Source organism: Penicillium hordei (genome assembly GCF_028827395.1).
Source record: "Penicillium hordei strain IBT 12815 chromosome Unknown utg000002l_segment0_segment0, whole genome shotgun sequence".
In the NCBI taxonomy this organism is placed as follows: domain Eukaryota; kingdom Fungi; phylum Ascomycota; class Eurotiomycetes; order Eurotiales; family Aspergillaceae; genus Penicillium; species Penicillium hordei.
Window position 1 is genome coordinate 1,106,228 of NW_026623143.1, and position 20,949 is coordinate 1,127,176.

Here is a 20,949-nt window from a genome sequence, read left to right on the forward strand (position 1 = left end):
TATAAGTATTCCCAAATTGCAAAAGGTACCATTAGGACCTAAGAGATGGGACGGTTGTTAAAACCCCCGTGTCTCGTACTACATAACTGTCATCATTGGAGCTAATGGGCTAAACGATAATATATTGGACAAGGTCATCACATAGGCGGTCCTTTGAGTATATTTTCCGAGTCTGCATGGGTGGGTTTCATGATCTGACTCAACTCATCGAAGCTGGAAGAGAAAAATGGCGGAAGAAAACGACAGAAACGCAGGAAAAAAAAAAAAAAGAAAAAAGAAAAAAGAAATCCAAACCAACCTTAGTACTTCTGTTGAAGATTCCTAGATAGAAGCCACTCCTGAGACGTTGAGGTACGGTTGGCATCGAAAGGTGGTATTCAGTATGCCGGTGGTAGTTCAGTCGTTTCATATATCTCCCCACTTCGATAATCATGAACATCAAGAAGCACCCGAATCACAAAATTGGAGTTAGCCGGGTCTGAAAATACCCCGTGCAATACCTTCCACTGGGATCGGAACGCGTCGATCTGATAATAGCAACTATCTGTCTCCGATCGATACGACAACTTCATATCATACAAATTTAATCCATAACCACCACAGGACATCATATGTCGAATAATGTCCCGGAATGATGCAGCTGTCCTGCACAGTCGAGGGTCCTGTGTCATCGTCTGATCTGCTGGAGGGAGTAATTTCCCCTCATGCACGATAGATGAGAGGACGCGGCACAGATCCGCGTTCCTATGTGTGTTTTCGTCGCTATCCCAGGTTACCTTTACCTGAATTAGGGGGATGGCTTTGGTTTTTCCCTCGGGAGATGAAGACGAGCATTGCTGAGCTAGTCTAAGGTGGTTTGGCCTTGCTCTTGTCGCTGTCGGCATCCCGCTGCCATACGTGACCGCCTTATTTTCTGAGGAGACGAAGAATCCCAGGGCCTTTTCCCAAGACTTCATATAAGGAATCCATGAGATGTATCCCAAGATTGACCAGCAGCGATCACACCTATCGTTCAGCTCGTTTCTCCAAGATATGAGCTGGGGACGGGGATGGGAAATGTTGTCTAGCGGGATATCGAGCTCCAGCATCGCGCTTAGTTCCCCGCGATATCTCCTTGTGCGGTGGAAGTTATCTAGGTCACTGGACCTGATGTACTCCTCTATGTCCTTAGACATCTGCACCAGATGCCATGCCATGATATGTTTTAGCCTCAAGGAGGCGTGCTCTTCTGACTCCCGGGAACGTTGCGGCCAAATTTCATAAGGATCTTCGATACAGGGCAATTCTTTGCCTTCCTGGATGAGATGGTTTATCTCAACCTTCAGCGAGTGAGTCTGCTTATGTGGTGCCCTAATCCAGGTCTTGATGACAGGCCAAGACAAGGCAAAATGTCTGAGGTCGTGTTTGTTCTGAAGGCCAACATACACGGCTAGCTCTGCCTCGTCACGGGAGTCACGTAGGAACATTTTGAAGTTCCCAAGGTCGTCGAGTGTGTGATCAGAATGACTCGCCGAACTCGCTCCAGTAGGCCACGGTGACTTTCCTCTCCGGAATTAGCCGTTGTCAAATACGGGGAATTTCTATGTTTGCTCACCGCAATATGAGGCACCACAGGGACCTGTAGATATTGAGATGAAGTTTCCTTGGGGAATGTGTCACCAAGATCTAGACCATCGGCTTTTTCCTGATTCTTGGAGTGAATATGCGGTATTATGGCAGGAGTACCTGCATCTTACCTTCCGCGAGACAATCCTGGCTGACTGTCTCTGGGGGATCTTCATATCCTTGGACTATGGAATTGAGAGTCAGTGCCATGGCCTCAAACATAAGTACAGAAAATTAACCTTCTTAGACATCGGGTCTTGAGACGGTGACTCGGGCCGTTTCCTCTTTCCCTTGTCATCAATTGGACGAATGCTAGTTGGGCCTGCTTCTGAACTCATGATTCCACTTTAATAATCCGAAACGATGGGATAGACGTATGGTGACTGTCTCTAGAGTATCAGCAGAAGAGGAAATTGCTGTGGCATATAGGGGAAATGTCTCTGGGAGGGCTAGAAGAAGAATTGACCGACATTATGAGAGGCTTATTCTGGTTCTGTACAAGGTGCAGATGCACACAGGAACCGGAGAAATGGTTGAGAGAGATTGCCATAATTATTTCTGACATAATCTCGCATAGTGATGTTAGTTAAGTGGCCTACTGTATTATTTTCCTTCAACCATTTCATCTGTGGCAGTGACTTAAGACTTGAACAGTTAGAATATATGTATTATGCTCGCTTCAAACGGGGGGTATACACAAATGTTGACTGTAGCCCTATGTTGCTCCTCTACCTCGTTACTCCCTCTCGTTGCACAGGGCAAGTCTAGATCTGTAAAGCATCTGGTATCCACGGGAAGTGAAATACGATTTGTTTCAGCCATCTAGCCAGCCTCAGCAAATGAGTCTATGTGAAACGGAGAGGCCCCCCACGAAACACGACGAGTGTGTGATATTATACAAGATTCCCTCACATCTAAGACAGATCTAAGAATAGCAATTCCAAGGAAGATCCCAAACCTCACAATTTCCCACGTTCCCCCAACCTGCTTTCCATGTTTTGGGGGTAAAATATGCGAGTGTGCATCCCATTGCACAGAGTAACGCAACGTGTATGGACCAGACAAATCCAAGAGTTGAACCCACGAAGAAAATAACAGGGTTAGGTTGGTCCATCTACCCAAAGGTTGGATGTTGCACTAAAACGCTTGGTGCCTGCTCAGACCTTGTCAGACCTCTCTTTGGGTCTTTATGGGGACTTTGTTTGGCTTTCTCTGATGCACTTTCCTGGGGCCAATTGTGTGTTTTTCTTCCTCTCCTTGAACCTACACAGCTAGATTTATCAGAATGAGGGGTGAAATCGATCTCCTCTGCCAGCGGAACCAGAGGCTTTGCTCTCTGACTTCGAACCCAATCTTCGTGGCACCAAGACTGCAAGGCCCTGAGTAGCAAGTATCCCAATTTTGTACATTCGATAAAACAAAGTCAATTCCGGGAGATCAAACTCGAGGCGCTGTTAGAAATTTTCATTTTTCTAAGTGACTGCTGAGTTCCAAGGTCTTGAGGGTCAGGTCAGTTTTGATCACACAACAAGGGATGGGATGTCAGATTCGTCGGGTTCGAAAGAAATATAAGGTTTACTTTTTACCTCAAACAGCATTTTCTCGAGGATTAGCCGACAATCAAAGCGATGATGAATGACATGCCAAGGTGAAATTTGTTCAAGGTGTTGAAATAGGAGGAAACCACATGGTGTCAGGGCCCCCGAGTTATTTTCCCCACAGTCCATCGCCCTTTCGCTTTTGTAAAAAGCAAATAGAATTTTGGAATTTACTAATTAGCTGCGGTCTGTTTGGACGGCCCAGAGCGAATATTAGTCCATGACAATGCCTTCATCGAGCTCGTTATGAAACGCGTTGCCCAAAAAGCAACAAAAGACACATACATCAGAAATAGTTGCAAGCCAAACCAAGGTTCGTATTGTTGATTACTATTGATCTTTAACATGAAGGAGACCATATTGTTTACACTTGGACATTATTGATGCTATGCTCGCGGAAACTGCCCATCTCACTTGAAGTTGCATAATGGGGATTCGCTAGAGCCAAATACCAAGTCGAACATCAACCCGCACAAACGTACATCACCGACTTTGAGAAGCCCATCTTGGTGGCCCAAATCCCAGACGCACCTGCCGATTATAGTGAGGCCATCCGTCTTCGAGTCCGACTGCATGGCAATCCCAGTGCCAAGGTCGCAGAGTGCGGGATGAGCTAGTCACTCGTCGTCTCATAGGACTCCTTGTTGGCTTTCCGTTGCAACATTCGTCGATACCCAAATAGTGCCATGATTCCAACCACGACGAGAAAAACGATGCAGAAAACAAGCACCACCCCGCGGTTCCTGTTAGCCCAGTTGCCCTTGTGGCCCGATCGTTCGACAATCTGATGGAGAGACAGGGATGCGGACTTGGTGTGATGGATTATTTTGATCGCCGCCATACTATCGGAATGGTGGTAAGTCAACAGTGTATTTCTGTTTTATAAGTAAGTCGTCGGCTAGATAATGGACTCATCGGCTGCCTCATTTAAGAAGAGGGGCCAAGGGCCCTGGATTGAAAGGTATATTCTCACTGGATATTGCGGCTTGGCGATCTCGATCGATGACTCGGCTATATAAAGTATATTTCAGCAATCGTTCAGATCTCATTGTATCAGAACTACATCAACGCCATGACCAATGATAACTACCGACGAAAACAACGATGGAAAGAAATATCTCAAAGTCTTGGGGGAAAGACACCTACTGTCGCACCAATAACAAGACAACTGTAGAAGACGAGCTCAGACCACAGTGAGATTAAGACTGACTGGTAAATTGCAATGGATTCTCAATGATTGATCTAGCAGATGATGGTGATTTTGTCCGGGGGATGTTGGGACAAGTGCTCAAGCTCACCAGCGTTGCTTTCCCTCATCAGGGGAATCTCCGGCACGCGACGGACAAGGATCATTGCCAATCGATGATGCTGGCTCTCCTGGTACCTAGCATCGTCCTTAGTTGACCTTTAAGCTGAGACAGGCTCCAAGTTTGATTGGAGCCCGGTAATTCTTTACCGTGGCTATTGCCCTTTGAAGGCTAAAGATACCAGAAGGCAAGCTCCGCGGTGCTCCGATATGGAAGCACAAGCTCTAACTGCCTTTACAAGCCCATGGCGAGCTGTAAACTCGATGTAATTTGACCAGTCGCTATTTATGTAGTTTGCGAATCAAAGAAGCTTGTGGTCGAGTGTGCTGGAATAACCGCATGTGGTGCAACGACTACGACCAACAAACTAGGAATTCCGGACACCTCTGTGGTCGTACCGGCACTGCTACGTCACCCATCAATCATGTTCTAAGCTTGGCTCGTCAGGTACCTGGTGATAGCCTAGTTTAATATGACTGGCCTTTCTGGAAAATGGGGGTCACAATGTCTATCATTAGTAACTATACACAGTGGTGAGTATATTTTTGACCTCGCAGTAGACCTGAATATAGACACTCTTTGAGAGTCATGATAATCAACTATATCGTCTCTAGCAAGAACTTTGTGCGCATCATACCTTTGAGAAAACGTGGTTTGACGTCATATCTGGTCGCATGAACTGTTGGCAATAGTTAAAGGCCACCTGGGCAACTACAACATACTTTGTTACTGATCATTGCCAAAGCAAGGGTGAAAAATCACATACAATCACATGTTGCTGTTGATTGCATTCACGCCCGTGCACAAAAGACAACGGTCTATAAACCATTGTGGCTCAGGCATCCGAAATTTAGCCTTTACCAAAGAAATGAACGCACATCCACAAATACAAGTGAACGATTTCGGAGCGCAGAGAATCATATTCAATCGCAACAGAGTCCCCCAAAGTTTAATTTCCACTTAAACCCCTATCAGAAGCCCAACTCCTTGATGCGACCAAGCATTGTCGTCCCGCAACTCTTGGCAGTGCCGTGCGTTTTTTTCCCCCCTACTCAATGATGATCTGTAAAAGACGAAAGGAAAGAGAGTAACAAACTGCTTATATACTGCCTTACAGAAAGTAACATGCATTTATCTTTGTCTTCCCCCACAATACAGCAGATAATACGATGGTCTACTGTTGAAAACTTTTTTTTTCACATGCTCATCACCTCGTATTCGGCACACAGGGCACCAATCACCATACCCCACAGACGAAATAGCTGCAAGCCGAGACTCCAATTTTGCAGTTTTCGCAGCATATGGACAGAAATAGCTAAAGTACTCCGTATTCTGATTAAGAGTATCATTCTGACAGGGATGGTACGAAGTAAGAGCACAGGAATGCTGCACCCCGTATTCTCGGAAATGGTCAGCCACCAGGGGCTAGATATTGACTTGCATGGTATATTCACGCTATACAGCCACCACACGAAGGTTATTAGCACACATCGAGATTGGAATCGGGTTTAAGTGGTGACTGTTTTAGGTTGTGACTACGGGATGGAGCAATTTGATTCTCCCACGACCCACGCGACTAATTCATACTGACAAAATCTCCCATCCTAGAGATGCACTAGAGACCGCGTTAATCTGCATTTCAAACTAGCTCCTTGGTCTTCGCCCGTCTTTTCCCCACCCGGTATAGATCGGCCGCTACAGTCATCTTAGGGTCCAAAACCAGGGGCTTTAACTGGCTTCAGGCATAGGCTAGAGAATACCCACCACGGACGAGGCTCATTTCAATACGAGGTTTATTCTCTGCAAATTAAACAAGCGATCAGGGTCCCTGCGCTCTGTATATTACGACATGTTGCCCCCTCACACATTTAACAACTGAAAGTCTAATCCTACCGATCTTGTTCTTCTTTCTGCCTCGATTCACCTTTCAAAAGACACACGTCGCCATGATACTACCACTACACGCACTGTTCCTAATTCCACTAGCCAACGCATGGACCTTCAGCTATACCAATTCAACCGATGCTACTGAAATAGCCCGCGGCAACGAGGCACAGAACTGCACAAATTCCCCCATCGGCAAAGAAAAGCCCTTTTCCTGGGACCCTGAGGGATCAGATCTATGTGTCTCGATATACCGCGACACCAAGTGTGCTTCTAGGGCGGGATACTCGTGCGGAGTATGGAGGAAGAATGCTAGTGAATCCTTTGCAGCTTTTGATGTCCTGCTTGAAAGGGAGATTGATGCCAAACACCAAACTACTACGCTGACTTTGGAGTCTACCTCTACATCGGCCACGACATCTACGTCTACATCTACATCTACGTCCAAGTCCTCATCTTCATCCGTGTCCTCGACATCCGCATCCGCAACCACAACCCCCACCGAGTCCGCAGTCTCTGCAGGCAATGTCAACAGCGGCTCCTCTAGTCCATCACTATCCGGCGGCGCTATTGCGGGTGTTGTCATTGGCGTCGTAGCTGCTGTCGCCATTATCATCGCCTTCGTTGTCATCTTCATGAGAAAGAGGAACAAACAGAATGCAGCGGTTGCTAACCAGCATGGTGGGTACGGGCCCCATGAAGCGGATGCTACTGGATCATCCATCAGCGGTTCTACGGCCGTTGCAGAGAAGGGAGCAGACCCTGGTGCCCGACCATTCAGACCTCCGCCTGGATCCCATGTTGTTGAGTTGCCTGGTGATGAAGGGAGTGCCGAGCTGGGCAGCAGTCCAATTAGTGAGATGGATGGGAACAGCACCAAACGTGATTTTCATCGGTCCTGAATTCCCATGTGTAAAGATTACGGTTTCTGAGAGTTGAAGTTGTTGCTATGTCAAAGTGTGGTTGGTCTGGGTCTTTTAGTAGCGAGCGGGTTTTGGGGGCTTTTCTCTTCTATGCGACTTGATGTTGATACATCAGCTTTGTGTTCTGGATAATTCATACACATGTATCTATTAATCTATTTGTTTAATATCTCTATATATATAAACCGTTGTATGGAAAGGTGTGGTAAGGACACTATGTTTGTTTGTGCATATGTAATACCTTACCGAAAAGTATCCCCAAGCTACCTACCTAGGTACACCCAACAAGTATATAAGGATTACTACATCCAACAAAATGCTTATTTCTTTGCTCATCTAGGTTTCCGATTTGTTCTTCCTGCGAAATTGCTTCACTATTCCTTGACTTCCCTTTCACCGTTACGCATTCCCACTTTTCCTGCTTTACAGCTAGCTTGTCTTCCACAAGAGAAAACCGTGATCCTGGGAATGCCGATGCGGGGCAGCAACCCCGTATGCAGAGAGCTCTCTTCACCAACTATCGTGAGCGCGCCATGTGCCATTCTGTCCTCACTTATTGTGGCCATGACTGTGAACTGGCCAGAAATGCATATGGAATCCAGGGGGCAGTCACTGCTTTTCTGATGTTTGTTGTCAGACCCCACTGTCATGATCAGTTATCCAAGAAGGTTTCTAATCTGACATCTTCGCAGGAGTCTAGTTCTCCCTTCCCCAAACGCCCTGTGGGAGATGCCCCATGATACCAACACAGCTGACGGAAATGTCTTGTCCCGGACCCCCGCTTAAACCCCCTACCAATGTCCATGTTCAGAGCCTCCTGCCGACACCCCCACAAGTGCAAGGAGGATTCGAACCTTAGGGATTCCAGGGTTTAATCGAAGCGACAGCGTCAGTCTCCTGTAAAGGTTGCTCTGGGATAAAGCGGGTCTGCTACAAGGTGCGTTTTCGAAACTCTGAACAGGTGGGACGATATCTAGTTGTTTTTAGCACTTTCAATAAACGAGGCTAACAAATATGACGACACCATGCATGGATGGCCTGAGGAAAGAGTTGATACTGACAGCCGCGCCCTACACCGCACTTTTTATTAACTTATTGAGTAGAATGTCGGGCAGCCTGTCAACCGTCAAGCAGCTTGATGTGAGTATGGATGATGCAGCTTGTGGGACAACTTGGAGAGTCCAAATACGAGTGCTGTCTCAAGGCCAAAGGACCTATCACCTACTGCTGTCATATTGATGCTATGGGATTGCCCAAATCAGGCGATAACTGTCTCTGGAGGCACCACTCCAGCCGACCCTGCTCCATCACTCTTGCTACACCTAGTAGCCACCGTCACTGTCAAATCCTCCCTCAATCCGCCAAATTCCCCATGAATCAATTCAACAGGCCTCAGGTTCTACCGAGTCAAGCGTTCTGCGTAGACATTTGCTTCCAGAGCTGCAGCCTTTAATAAAGAGATATACGAGAAGCCACGTAAAAATCACTGCAACCCAGTCAACCAATTTTTCCAGTTCCGCCCACCCAGATTACTGCAATACCACCTCAGATTAGAATTCACGTATTGGCCGGACTATATATCACTTTGAATAACTTATCCTTCAAATTCGCTATTCGATGATGCAACATGGAGGACCAGACCAATCCGAGGAAACTATGGGCCTGCCATATATATTTATTCGAGGTTTACAAATCTTTAGTTCTCTTCGCCTGAACCTGATCAAAATATTCATCGACGGCACGCCGGACGAAGCTTAGACTCTGAGTATATAAAACGGGCTCTAGCTAAGGCACATGTCTTAATCGGACGTTATCGTGAATCCCCAGTGGGATGGCTTCGCGGGATGTAGGCTTTCGGCTGGTTCAGTCTCGTCTGTGGAGGATTTTCAAACCGGCCAGGCTCTATCTTGAGTTTGAAGAGGACTCAAGATATCTCCAAAGATCCATTCCTCATGGTTATCATCTCATGGTTATCACCTACAGCTCTTTGTCAGAAGCTAGCTAGCTTTGACCCAAGTCCAGAAGAACAATGGAGAGGCTCAGGATCTAGCTTTGAATTGTCGCCACCAGGTTCCTTAGGAATGGAACTAAATTCCATGTCGTTGATTTTTAGTTCGACCACCGGTCTCAGAAAAAATATCGGATTCTACCTCTAGGGCCCAACTTTATCAAATAGGCCTCATGCTGATCACATGAGTGGCCATTTCACCATCTCCTGGATCCAATTACTCGCACGAGAAAGCGAAAAAGTAACACTAACCGATGATGGCTCGTTGCCTTGCCGGCCTTCTTTGATATCCACGATGCCAAGCAACGCAGATGGCCATGCTGCAAAGTCCAGGTGGTTATGCAAATATCCTGCATGCCTTGCTCAAATACAAGGTACACGGCAGACGCAAGTTGACGCCTTGGCCCATTGTAAGGTGCATGTCCAACAAGGTAACTCCAACGTTCAAAACCATCCTAACCGACAGCCGAAAGGACATCCGCTCGTCGCAAGCAAATTCGGGGTGCCATTTATCGCCGTCTATAGTGACTATTATTCGCTGACCGACCAATATCTGGCTGCTTACGTCTGGCTGCTGGACAAACGAGATAACATAAAGATTTATCAGACAAGGAATTTTATTTTGTGAAACTGGTAGCATCACTCGACCAGAGCCTGGCCCCATCCAGAGGTGCCATTAACTTTGACTGGTCTGACGAAAGAGAAACAGTCTTACCCTGGCGGGCGCGATAACAAGAGACGAGGCTTTGGAGTGTCCACCACTGAAGCTTGTTCGAAGCCATTGGCAAGGTATCATCGTTGATTGCGTCCGAGATTGTTCATGCCGGGGCTGTTCTTGAAGTGGGATCATGTGTAGCGCCATCTAAATTTCAAGCCGGGCACACAAGCATCACATCAATTATCGATCGTGGCAGAATTTTAACCTATTGTTTATCTCAATGATACAGTCTTCCCTTTATCGCACCAGGGGGAACACCTTGTGCTGCAGTGGTTAGGGCAAGACATCCTACGTCAGCTTCAGGCTGAACATCCCCAAGCCATATTTTCGTGTCTCGCATATTCTTCGACCATTCATCTGAAGACCATGTAGAAGACCCAACAATTCCTTCGGTCTTATTTTGCAACAGGGCAACGGAGATAGATCCTAAGAGGTCGGGGGCGATCGTTATGATGTGGAGGTAGGCGCCCACTAATGCAAAGCAGAAGATAACCACCGATGAAATAATAAGGACGGCAAGCCATGGACGGTTACACCTGACAATATTTTGCAGATGGGTATTTTTGGCAGCGAATTTGAACGGGGTATCCTTGATTGTGCTTCCTTTCTGTGTGATTTGCGTCATGTTGACAGAGCCCGTGAATGCCGATGGGCTGATTCCAAGATAGAGCACAGAATTAAAGATCTGCGACAGACGCGTTTCAAATACTTTCGCCGTTGTCGTCTCAGGCGACATAAGACTCTCGCCGAAAAAGCTTCCAACAGCGTGAAAAGGGTCGATAAAATATCCAATTAATGGCTGTAGACCGCCGTTCTCGTCCATGTGTGGAAACATGGTAGTAAGGAGCTCAAAGAGTCCATTGTTATAGCCTTTAGGTAGCTTGATATCTCCTGAGATATTGACATCGAAAACAGTCCAATTCTTGTGGAAGTGGGATGTATCTACCGACCGACGAGCGGAGCGTAGGTTGCAAGTGTTTGTAGACTGATTCTCGTCTAAGCTCTCACATGTTGCGTTGGCATCGACGTATATTGTAGTGATGTCGCATATAGCTCGCGTGATGGGGGATCGATGCTTTTCAGGGCCTGCATAACCACGATCCCATGATTCCCATATCAACTTACGGGCGTTCCGAGTCCTCGTCATTGATGCATTGAGTGAGTTCGAACATGGCTCCGAGAGGGCGATCAGGAACTGCTGTCCACCCCATGCGCTGGTCCAGCTGCAATCATTCCCATTGCCAGGAGATGGAGCATCCGGGCCGGTGAAATTAGTGAAATTCAGACCGTGTATTGTGTCGAAGACGGGACAGGTGATGGATAAATAGGAGCCTAGGAGAGTAAAGGATGTGTTGCCCGATCTAGGTAGATCAATCACTGGCACGCCGACGAGAGACGCGTACGTCATGTTGTTGCTTTTGGGCACATTCATCCAACCTGTACTGTTTTTCTCGAGGTTCTCGATCACAGGGAACCTAATGTTGCCCCAGAGATCTTGGTTTCGGGTTGCAAGTAGCGAGGCCGCGGAAATGGATGCAGTCATTGGATTAGCAACTGATGTTATGGCCTCCGTTGCCGCTTGATTATAGCCGTACTGGTACGGGGTGAATGTGTTGAAACTTGTCAACTCAACCGGTTTACCTGGGTAACTCGGGACGATGGAAATTACCCGGAGAGATGCTTGACTACCTAACGGAGACAAGCACCACAGCAGTACGGTAAAGACGGCAACGAAGTTGACAGCACGCAGTCTGATTTGGGTGAGAAACGCTCCTGTGATAGTCTGGCTGCCGAGACATTGCTCTACTAGCCCGATGGTCGCTCCTCGAGTGGTCTGGATGCGCCATGATGCAATACTTTTGATGCTGCTACCGGCAATGGCAGCAAAAAGGACCGGGAATACAGTGGGCGCCTTTAAGAGGGAATGTGGTGTCAGCTGGGTCTGTTTGACGAGAATGAGAGGACGAGTGTAGGATCGGGGCAGCTAACGTATTGAGAGACCTCAAATAGTTTAGAACCTATAGATTCTGGGCCGGCCTTTTTTCCGTCGATACAAACAACCCATATACCGAAAACTGTGAAGAGGGAGGCTATAATAGCGAGAACCAAATCCCATAGTAGACGAGTAATTCTATCAAACCGAGAAGGCCTGAGGGGCTGTGGTTGATACCTCTGCTCGTCGATCTCGGGAAGCTGGATTGTTTCATAATATTGGAATTCTGATGGTCTTCGATTTGAGTGGTTTTCCTCTACTGGTACGGCCCCGTACGGGGGTCGTTTCGAGTCCCTCATCTCGTAGGGTTTCTTGGTCCAGAATTTTCGTAACAGCGACATGGCGGGGGTCTCCTTGATTTGGAAGGGAATCAGGGGTACGTACTCTGTCTTCATGCAGGAGAAACAAGCGTTATTTATAACGCGGGCGCTGACATTGACCTTAGTACGGAGTTGTGGGCACAGCTCAAAGCATTGAATGATTCGCAATTGGCTCCAGGGAATCCTCTAGGGCTCGTGCGACGCTAAGCATGCCAAATGCCCATCATTCCCATTTACCAGTGCTAGTTCGGCGCTTAGATCCAGCTGATTGGGTATGAGCCCCATAACCAGCCCCCTAAAACCGGGGGCCCCATTGCCCCAACACGTCAATCCGTTCAGTTTTGTCACACCACAATCACCCAGCCTTGGCGAGGGGTAAATCATCTGTTTCGGGTATTCCGCAGGGCATTAGACATGGGGGAATCTGAAATGTGTATCGAGAGGCTGGATGAAGATCTGACACTATTCTTCTGAGCACGTTGTAACCCAATTGTGATTTTATAGCTACCTTTTTATGTTGGCTAATATTCGCACTCAAATCAATCTTGACGCATAAAGTTCTAACTGCCGTCCCAAGTGTAGTTCCCCTCTGCCCAGATGAAACAAACAAGGGCTTCCAGTGAAAGGATAAGCTACTTAGCACCCACTCCAACTCTTGTTGTCTTATTATTCCTATTATTGCTTTTTCGGAGCATCTGCTTGGAAGGAATTTTGCCTGCTGCGGGAGATCAGCATCTGTCCGCCGTATCCGACCATACTCTATTACAATTAAGCGTTGACACCCTTTTAATGAAAGCTCGGGCACGAAGTATACGATGGAAAATGCCCTCCGTGAGAAGTTAGAAACTCCCATCACCAGCATTGGCCAAACACGGCAAAATCTTTTGTATAACAAATTCTCATAAGTGGCATTTTTATTGTTAACTTCTTGATGATGCTATACTTTGGACTCCGTATTAACCGATGGGGCGCTGCTGAGGGTTTCTTCGGCACGTCATGAGGCTTACACTGTCACAGCCCATTTCCCGTAGTTATGTAGTTTTATGATGCATAATATTGGGATATACTTAAAGTGTAGTGCATAGCGGTTAAATAAACTTCATATGTCTCCACGGGTCAAACCATGGTTTTGCGACCGGGATCCGGGGCGTATTACCCTTTTGGGACATCGCGGCAGTCCATAGCGGCACTGGTTGTATGGACTCCCGTAGCACTTTGAACGGATCAACCGGGGAAAACAACACTCCATGACGACACGGGCTACCATCAAGGTGATGAAAATTGGCCGTTTGATCCTTAGGAACAGAATTTTCCGAAAGGTTAGGTTTCTGAATTGTTGTATATATTTTGGTTGTTCGCTAGATAAAATCAATCTTAAAAGCCAAGGTGCATAGCATATCATACCATTCATCGGCATGCCTCACAGCCCACAGGATACTAGTTCCAATGGAAGTGATGACCTCAGTACTATCGAGACCAGGCCCGATCGCCGTCTATCGGAAATTGGGTCCATGCGCTCAGGGACCATCAATCGCCGTCAAAGTAACCTGAACGAAGTCGAGCTAGAGCGAATCAACACTTATCGACTCCAACATCGCTCAACAGTCGGCTCTGGCGTAGGAACAACACCGCCCGACCAGTGGCTCCCCCTCGGAGCTGGGAAGCCTCATCCCCCAACGCTCCCAGACCCGGAACAATATATCGTCGAATTCAACGATGCGAACGATCCTCTGCACCCCCAAAACTGGTCCCTCAAACGCAAAATCGGTATATCAGTGACTCTAGCATATACAACCTTCGTTTCGTCTTTCGCCAGCGCCATCTACTCCTCTGCGGTCGGACAAATCAGTGCTCACTTTCACATCAGCACCGAAGTCGCCATCCTCGGTGTGACCCTGTATGTTCTGGGATTTGCTTCAGGTCCGACAATATGGGCGCCGGCAAGTGAGCTCATTGGGAGAAGATGGCCAATCTGCATTGGCATGTTCGGGTACTCCATTTTTGCCGTTGCAGCAGCGACCAGCAAGGACGTCCAGACCTTGATGTTGACGAGATTCTTCGCTGGTTTTTTCTCTGCTTCCCCGATCGCTATTGTGCCGGCCGTGTTTGCCGATATCTGGAATAACCAGACCCGGGGTGTGGCTATCGCTATGTTCGCCATGGCTGTATTTGTCGGACCTTTCGCGTCGCCGTTCACTGGTGGCTTCATCACAATGTCGTACCTGGGATGGAGGTGGACCATGTATATTGCGTCCATCATGGGATGGCTGGCCACCGGTCTTTGTCTTCTTTTCTTGAAAGAGACCTATGCACCTGCCGTCCTTGTGGAAAAGGCGGCCATCCTGCGGCGTCAAACTCACAATTGGGGAATCCGCGCCAGGCAAGAGGAGATCGAGCTTGATTGGGGCGAGCTGATCACGAATAATTTCAGTCGGCCATTCCGCATGCTTTTCACCGAGCCAATTGTTTTCCTGGTAAGTCATGCATGAAGATCTCCAACTGGTTCAAGCTAACCTTCCTTCAGATTTCTCTCTGGATGAGCTTTGTATACGGCCTGATGTACGCGCTTCTCAGTGCTTACCCCGTTGTGTTCCAAGGGATCCATGGAATGAACCTCGGTGTTGGAAGTCTTCCATTCATTGGATTGATTATTGGCGAGATTTTAGCTGGCGCCTATATCCTTTGGGATCAACGAGCATATTCCAAAAAGCTAGCCGCTAACAATAACATTCCGATTCCGGAATGGAGACTTCCTCCCGCCATCATTGGAGGTGTTTGCTTCTGTGTCGGACTCTTCTGGTATGGCTGGACGGGATGGACAAAGTCAATCCACTGGATGGCCCCCACTGCCAGTGGAGTCATTACTGGATTCGGCATCTATGTCATCTTCCTGCAATGCTTCAATTACTTGATTGACTCATATTTGACATTGTAAGAATCTTGATTCCTGTGTTAGTTTACCGTGGAGCCATATACTGACTTTGAGATCTAGTGCCGCATCTGTGTTTGCTGCCAATACCATTATCCGGTCAGCGGTAGGAGCTGCATTCCCCCTGTTCTCAAAGCAGATGTTTGTAAACTTGGGCGTGCAATGGGCAGGTACACTTCTTGGATGTCTTGCGCTCATCATGATCCCAATTCCCTTGCTGTTCATCAAATGGGGACCTGCGTTACGCAAGAAGTCGAAATTTGCTCCCATCTTCGAGCCTGCTCTTGCAGCAAATTCGAAGACAGGGGAGGAGGCTGTCTAGGCGCTGGTTTGAAGTGACTTTTGTGTTTTGCATTTCTATACGTATAATTTGCCTGCTATAGTCATGAAATCCATGTAGTCAAAATTATAATTTTTAATCCCCGCACTTTCTCTATATGGGTCATTCATTCAAAAATGGATGAAGTAGAAGGTCGGTTAGGAAGCTGCGATCTTGGAGGTTTTGTTGTAGCATTGACCGAAGAACATTTGCCAACATGTCCGAACTCTCTGCGCAAATGTCTGGCGGCAGTCTCATACTCAAATAAGCAGCGAACTGGTCCCTCCCATCCTCAATTTTATTGGGAGATTTCAACTTTCCGTTCAACTAATCGGATAAGCCCCTGAAAGCCATCAGAACAAACAGTAGTTCATTTGTCACCACAGTCAAACACGGTGCTATCATTGCTGTCCCTTATTCTGAATCTTTGTCCGCCTGGCGTTGTAGCCAGCTGTCTCAGCCAGTGGAAATGGAACTCCTTTAGTGGGACACGAAGGCCTCTGGCGGACATAAATGTCCATGATTCGGCTAATCGGGTTGAATCTCTCCCTCTTTCATGATTCAGTGATGCTGATAATGTCATATTCATAGACCATATGCCACAATTGGGGTGGTTGCTACTACTTTGGTTGCCGGGAATGGGTCTTTCATTCAGCAAATGGCTACGGTCAAAAACCACCGCATCTTGTCTAATGTCGCGACAATGGGCGTGGATCACGTTTCCTGCGGCGTTGATGGTAATAACGATGGGATTCCGTGGAGTCACGATCTTGCAAACAAGACGAACCGGCGTACCCTTGTTTAAATCCTCTTCTATTCTAATTTTATGCTCCGGTTTAGACAATGATATTCAAAATAACATCCGCCATGTTAAGGACCCTGGGGCGATGGATGACCTCAGTCGCACTGTGATGATCAAGTTCATCAAAAACGAGAATACATCTTGGCGGATGACGGTCGAGCAAACTACTAACGATCAACCAGGTTAAATATCATACACTAGGCCCATGCATTCCGTCGATAATACAAAAATATGATGGTGCTCTTGTTGTCGCCAGGAACTTGTGCTATCTACGATATAGATAGTTCTCCACTGTAGATCGTATAAGCTCACTTAGAAGGAAGGGGTTTAGTTCTCTTCCAACACGTGCCTTATACTGCCGCAAAGAGCGGTGAATACAACGCTACGCGTGAATACAACACAAGGTATCTGACGGTGATGTGCATTGTTTCGGTATACTCCGCACGTATACAAGAAATAGATACGAGATGACCGGATTGACTTTTTGATACCTCGGAGTTTTTCTTGATGTCTTCGCCTGTCGCATATCCACGTGGCATAGCGCCTCAATAACTTCAGACTAACCCCTTCTTTCTCCAATGAGCAGAGCATGCCCATGCCACCAATTGGTGTAAGCAGCCCCTTGATGGACGAACGCTTAATTCATGTCAGACCGAATAAATCCGATATCTGCGGGTGAGATTTGTTGATGGTCCACGATCGGATGTGGCCGCCCCAGATATGCTAGAGCCATGAGACCGGGGACATTTGGATGCAGGATTTCTCCATACTACTTATGTCATCGGCTTCCTCCGTTATCGAGAACCCTGCAGATTTCCAAACACACGACACACAAAATTGATAAGATAGAGATCTCACGAGGGCTGAGCGCACTGGTGTCTTGGCATTCCAGAATCTTGGCATTGCAGGGGTGTTCATCTGCAGAGCATTTTTGCCAGCATCGAGCTCTTGCTTTGAACATTCTAATGTTGTTTCGAACACTTTTTATGCGCAACTGATGTCCATCGGTCTTTTTTTCGTCGCCGGTTTGCCGAGTCTTGACCCATGGACAACCCTGAACAAAATCCTGTCGGCAAATATACAGCCAATGAGGGCATCTACACGGCATCTCACGGGTGAAACGAGACCCCACCACCGCTGCCAAGAGTCCAACGACTCGGAGGTAGCTCAAATTGGAGGCGATTTTTTTTTTTTTTTTGGGTTCTTATCAGCAAGATGTGGTTGGTCGAGAGACACCATTGAGATTTGCCCATTTCTTCCTTCAAACCTATATTCTACACCTACCTCTACTGGAACATCTTTAAATACTGCGTCTCCACGACGACAGCGTCTCCGGAATTCGCTGTATCCACCGCACACGACCGTGATACTCTCTCGCAATGGGTTTAAGTAACTGGGTCCACGACACGAACGTGCGGGTTGCCCGCAGTCCCGTGGGGAAATGGTTTCGTTTGGAGGGCTCCGGTCATGTAAGTGACATTACATTCTATGCGACGTGTGATCGCATCGTCAATACCAATATGAGACTAAACCATGTCTCAGCCTCTCGAGAGGAAGGGTAGCTACTTCTTCACTGAAATCCGCGCCGGTCTCGCCACCTTCTTCGCCATGGCATACATCATCTCCGTCAACAGCAACATCACCTCTGCGACCGGTGGAACCTGCGTGTGCCCCGAGGAAGATATGCAAGACTTCTGTGCAACCAATGTCGAGTACGCTATGTGCACGCAAGAAATCAAACGCGATATCGTCACCGCCACTGCCGCCATCGCCGCCCTCTCAACTTTCTGCATGGGTTTCTTTGCCAACCTGCCTATCGCGCTCGCACCTGGAATGGGACTGAACGCATACTTCGCCTACACCGTTGTTGGAGTCCGTGGTAACGGCATGGTCCCATACTCGACTGCTCTCACGGCTGTCTTCGTCGAAGGATGGGTATTCTTGGGGTTGACGTTGATCGGTATGCGGCAGTGGCTGGCGCGTGCGCTACCAAAGTCTATCAAACTCGCAACTGGTGTCGGAATCGGTCTGTACCTCGCATTGATTGGTTTGACATACAGTGCCGGCATTGGACTGGTTCAGGGTGCCTCTGACACTCCCATTGAGCTGGCCGGGTGTGTGTCTAGCGCCTTCGACGAAAAAACGGGCCTATGTACGAGCGCATCTAAGATGCGCAACCCTACTATGTGGATTGGTATCTTCTGTGGCGGTATTCTGACGGTTATGCTCATGATGTACCGCATCAAGGGTGCTATCATTATCGGCATTTTGTTGGTTTCTATCATCTCTTGGCCTCGCACTACCCCCGTCACCTACTTCCCCTACACCGAGCTCGGAACTAGCCAGTTCGATTTCTTCAAGCAGGTGGTCACTTTCCATCCTATCAAGCATACCTTGCTCGCTCAGGATTGGAACCTAGCTGGCAAGGGTGGCCAGTTTGGACTGGCTTTCATCACATTTTTGGTATGTTGCAAGCTTTTTATACAGCGAGAAGTCCAAGACTAACATTTCCACAGTATGTGGATATTCTGGACACCACAGGCACAATGTACTCTATGGCCCGATTTGCCGGCGCAATCAACGAGGAGACTCAGGATTTCGAAGGCAGCGCCATGGCCTACATGGTTGACGCGATTTCCATTTCTATCGGATCCCTTTTCGGCAGTCCCCCCCGTTACAGCATTCGTCGAGTCCGGCGCCGGCATTTCTGAAGGCGGTAAAACCGGCCTAACATCATGTGTCACCGGCATTGCATTTTTCATCGCTGTATTCTTCGCCCCGATTTTCGCTTCCATTCCACCTTGGGCCACCGGCTGCACCCTCGTGATTGTCGGTGCGATGATGGCCAAGGCTGCTGCTGATATCAACTGGCGGTACTACGGTGATTCGATTCCCGCATTCCTCACCATCGCCATTATGCCTTTCACATACAGTATTGCCTACGGTCTGATCGCCGGAATCACCAGCTACATCACCCTCAATGGCTTTGCTTGGTGTCTTGAGAAGATTTCCGGTGGTCGCATCGTCCCGCCTAACAAGGATGAGTCTGATCCTTGGTCTTGGAAGGTTCAGGGCGGTTTCCTCCCACCCTGGGTTAAACGTGCTGCTCATGGAAAGAAGGACTTCTGGAAAGCTGATGAGGAGTATGCGGAGCCACGTATTGCATCTGGTGAGGCTGTATCTTCCTCTTCCTCGTCAGTGGACCGGGTGCCTCTTGAGAAAGGTCATGAGCCTACCGCTGCGCCAATGAAGTCGCAGTGAAGTCGACGTAAATATTTGGATGAATGAAGAAGGGGGGTTACGATATAGTTGTAATTTTTATTTGCATGGCATTATAGCGGATGTGTTCATTTTGTATACTTTCTTTTATGTATTTATTGACTTACTATTCACACCTGTTGTCTTCTCAGAGGTGTTGTACATACCGCGGGATGAACATATTGTTTTAATACCACAAAGTCCTCCTTTATGTAGTTGAAGATTATCTATATATATTCGCGGTAATAATTCTGGAGACTTTACATAGAGGAGCTTAATGTGAGTAAAAGAGACAAAAAGTCGATCAATTACAGCCAAGTCCATGCATGCTATCTTAAGGCAATCCCCCGCAAGCATCTTAAGAGAACGAGGCAATAAAGGGAGATATCAAAGCTGACTATATGGACTCTTAAACGAAGTCAAATTTTTAGAACTAAATACGGTCACACGGCTGACTGCTAGTCTTAAACAACGATCACTATAAATATTATCTCTACATAAATACATATCACACTAAACGAGTGGCGGAATTAAATGAATTTCAACAAGACCTCAATCCTGGAGCATGGACCGACTTTTCAACCCAATGTCGCAGTAAGCCAGAGGTATGGATTGATAGTAAATCCAGAGTTGATCGTCATATCACTGCAGTATATCTTCTACACTCGTCATCAGCGAAATCCAGGTCACCCCAGGCGCCAGGCCGCCACGCTTGGAGATCGTAACTAGGATTCCGATATCGACATAAACTTCAGAAGGGCCGCGCTTCATTGTACCAACTAGTACCCGACTAAGTATGACATTTCCTTGCAATCGTGGTGGAAGCAATGGAAATCAAATTTCGGCCCCCGGGGGAGAGTTTCCGCTGATGCCGTATGATTTAGGTCCTGTCGATCACCCAGACCCTAGCCTCTAAATGGATCATGTAGTAGCGATAGTGTTGCCATTTATAGAATTCGGCAGAGAGGCGCCTTCTATGTATCCAGTGGAGATTATACCTAACCCTGACGACATTTAAAGCCCTTGGGTGTATCCTATAATGGAAAGGGTCTTCAATGATGCACTCCACCGTTCTATAATCAATTACTCGCCTACTTAACGGCTCTCCCTAAGGATAAGTAGTCGGAGGATATTGTTGGAACACATTTTGGTGATATTGCGGCTCATATAAGAAATAAGCGAGACTAACGCACTCTTCAAGTGGTATAGCTAAACCAGACTGTTCAGTCTAATAAAATAATATTGGTGTTTTTAATATCTATTATGCTTTTTAACCACGCTTCTA

The 20,949-nt window shown here is 47.4% G+C and overlaps 6 protein-coding genes across 6 annotated transcripts; 3 read left to right on the plus strand and 3 right to left on the minus strand.

The window, feature by feature from the left end:
* Positions 1 to 377: 377 nt before the first annotated feature.
* N7537_003718 (uncharacterized protein) lies at positions 378 to 1,943 on the minus strand (the record flags this gene model as incomplete). The annotated part of the gene is made up of 3 exons (XM_056894776.1): positions 378 to 1,545; positions 1,726 to 1,790; positions 1,845 to 1,943. The coding sequence occupies 3 exons, from the start codon at positions 1,941 to 1,943 to the stop codon at positions 378 to 380; spliced, it is 1,332 nt and encodes a 443-aa protein (XP_056754524.1).
* Positions 1,944 to 3,816: 1,873 nt separating this feature from the next.
* N7537_003719 (uncharacterized protein) lies at positions 3,817 to 4,044 on the minus strand (the record flags this gene model as incomplete). Its single annotated transcript, XM_056894777.1, has 1 exon — positions 3,817 to 4,044. The coding sequence occupies one exon, from the start codon at positions 4,042 to 4,044 to the stop codon at positions 3,817 to 3,819; it is 228 nt and encodes a 75-aa protein (XP_056754525.1).
* A 2,412-nt stretch (positions 4,045 to 6,456) lies between these two features.
* Positions 6,457 to 7,296, plus strand: N7537_003720 (uncharacterized protein; the record flags this gene model as incomplete). Its single annotated transcript, XM_056894778.1, has 1 exon — positions 6,457 to 7,296. One exon carries the CDS (start codon positions 6,457 to 6,459, stop codon positions 7,294 to 7,296), a length of 840 nt encoding a protein of 279 aa, XP_056754526.1.
* Positions 7,297 to 10,260: 2,964 nt separating this feature from the next.
* On the minus strand, positions 10,261 to 12,431 carry N7537_003721 (uncharacterized protein; the record flags this gene model as incomplete). Its single annotated transcript, XM_056894779.1, has 2 exons — positions 10,261 to 11,955; positions 12,033 to 12,431. The coding sequence occupies 2 exons, from the start codon at positions 12,429 to 12,431 to the stop codon at positions 10,261 to 10,263; spliced, it is 2,094 nt and encodes a 697-aa protein (XP_056754527.1).
* Positions 12,432 to 13,771: 1,340 nt separating this feature from the next.
* Positions 13,772 to 15,607, plus strand: N7537_003722 (MFS transporter; the record flags this gene model as incomplete). Its single annotated transcript, XM_056894780.1, has 3 exons — positions 13,772 to 14,830; positions 14,881 to 15,287; positions 15,349 to 15,607. 3 exons carry the CDS (start codon positions 13,772 to 13,774, stop codon positions 15,605 to 15,607), a joined length of 1,725 nt encoding a protein of 574 aa, XP_056754528.1.
* A 2,178-nt stretch (positions 15,608 to 17,785) lies between these two features.
* On the plus strand, positions 17,786 to 19,667 carry N7537_003723 (NCS2 family permease; the record flags this gene model as incomplete). The annotated part of the gene is made up of 4 exons (XM_056894781.1): positions 17,786 to 17,875; positions 17,949 to 18,869; positions 18,923 to 19,079; positions 19,120 to 19,667. 4 exons carry the CDS (start codon positions 17,786 to 17,788, stop codon positions 19,665 to 19,667), a joined length of 1,716 nt encoding a protein of 571 aa, XP_056754529.1.
* Between the last annotated feature and the right edge of the window lie 1,282 nt (positions 19,668 to 20,949).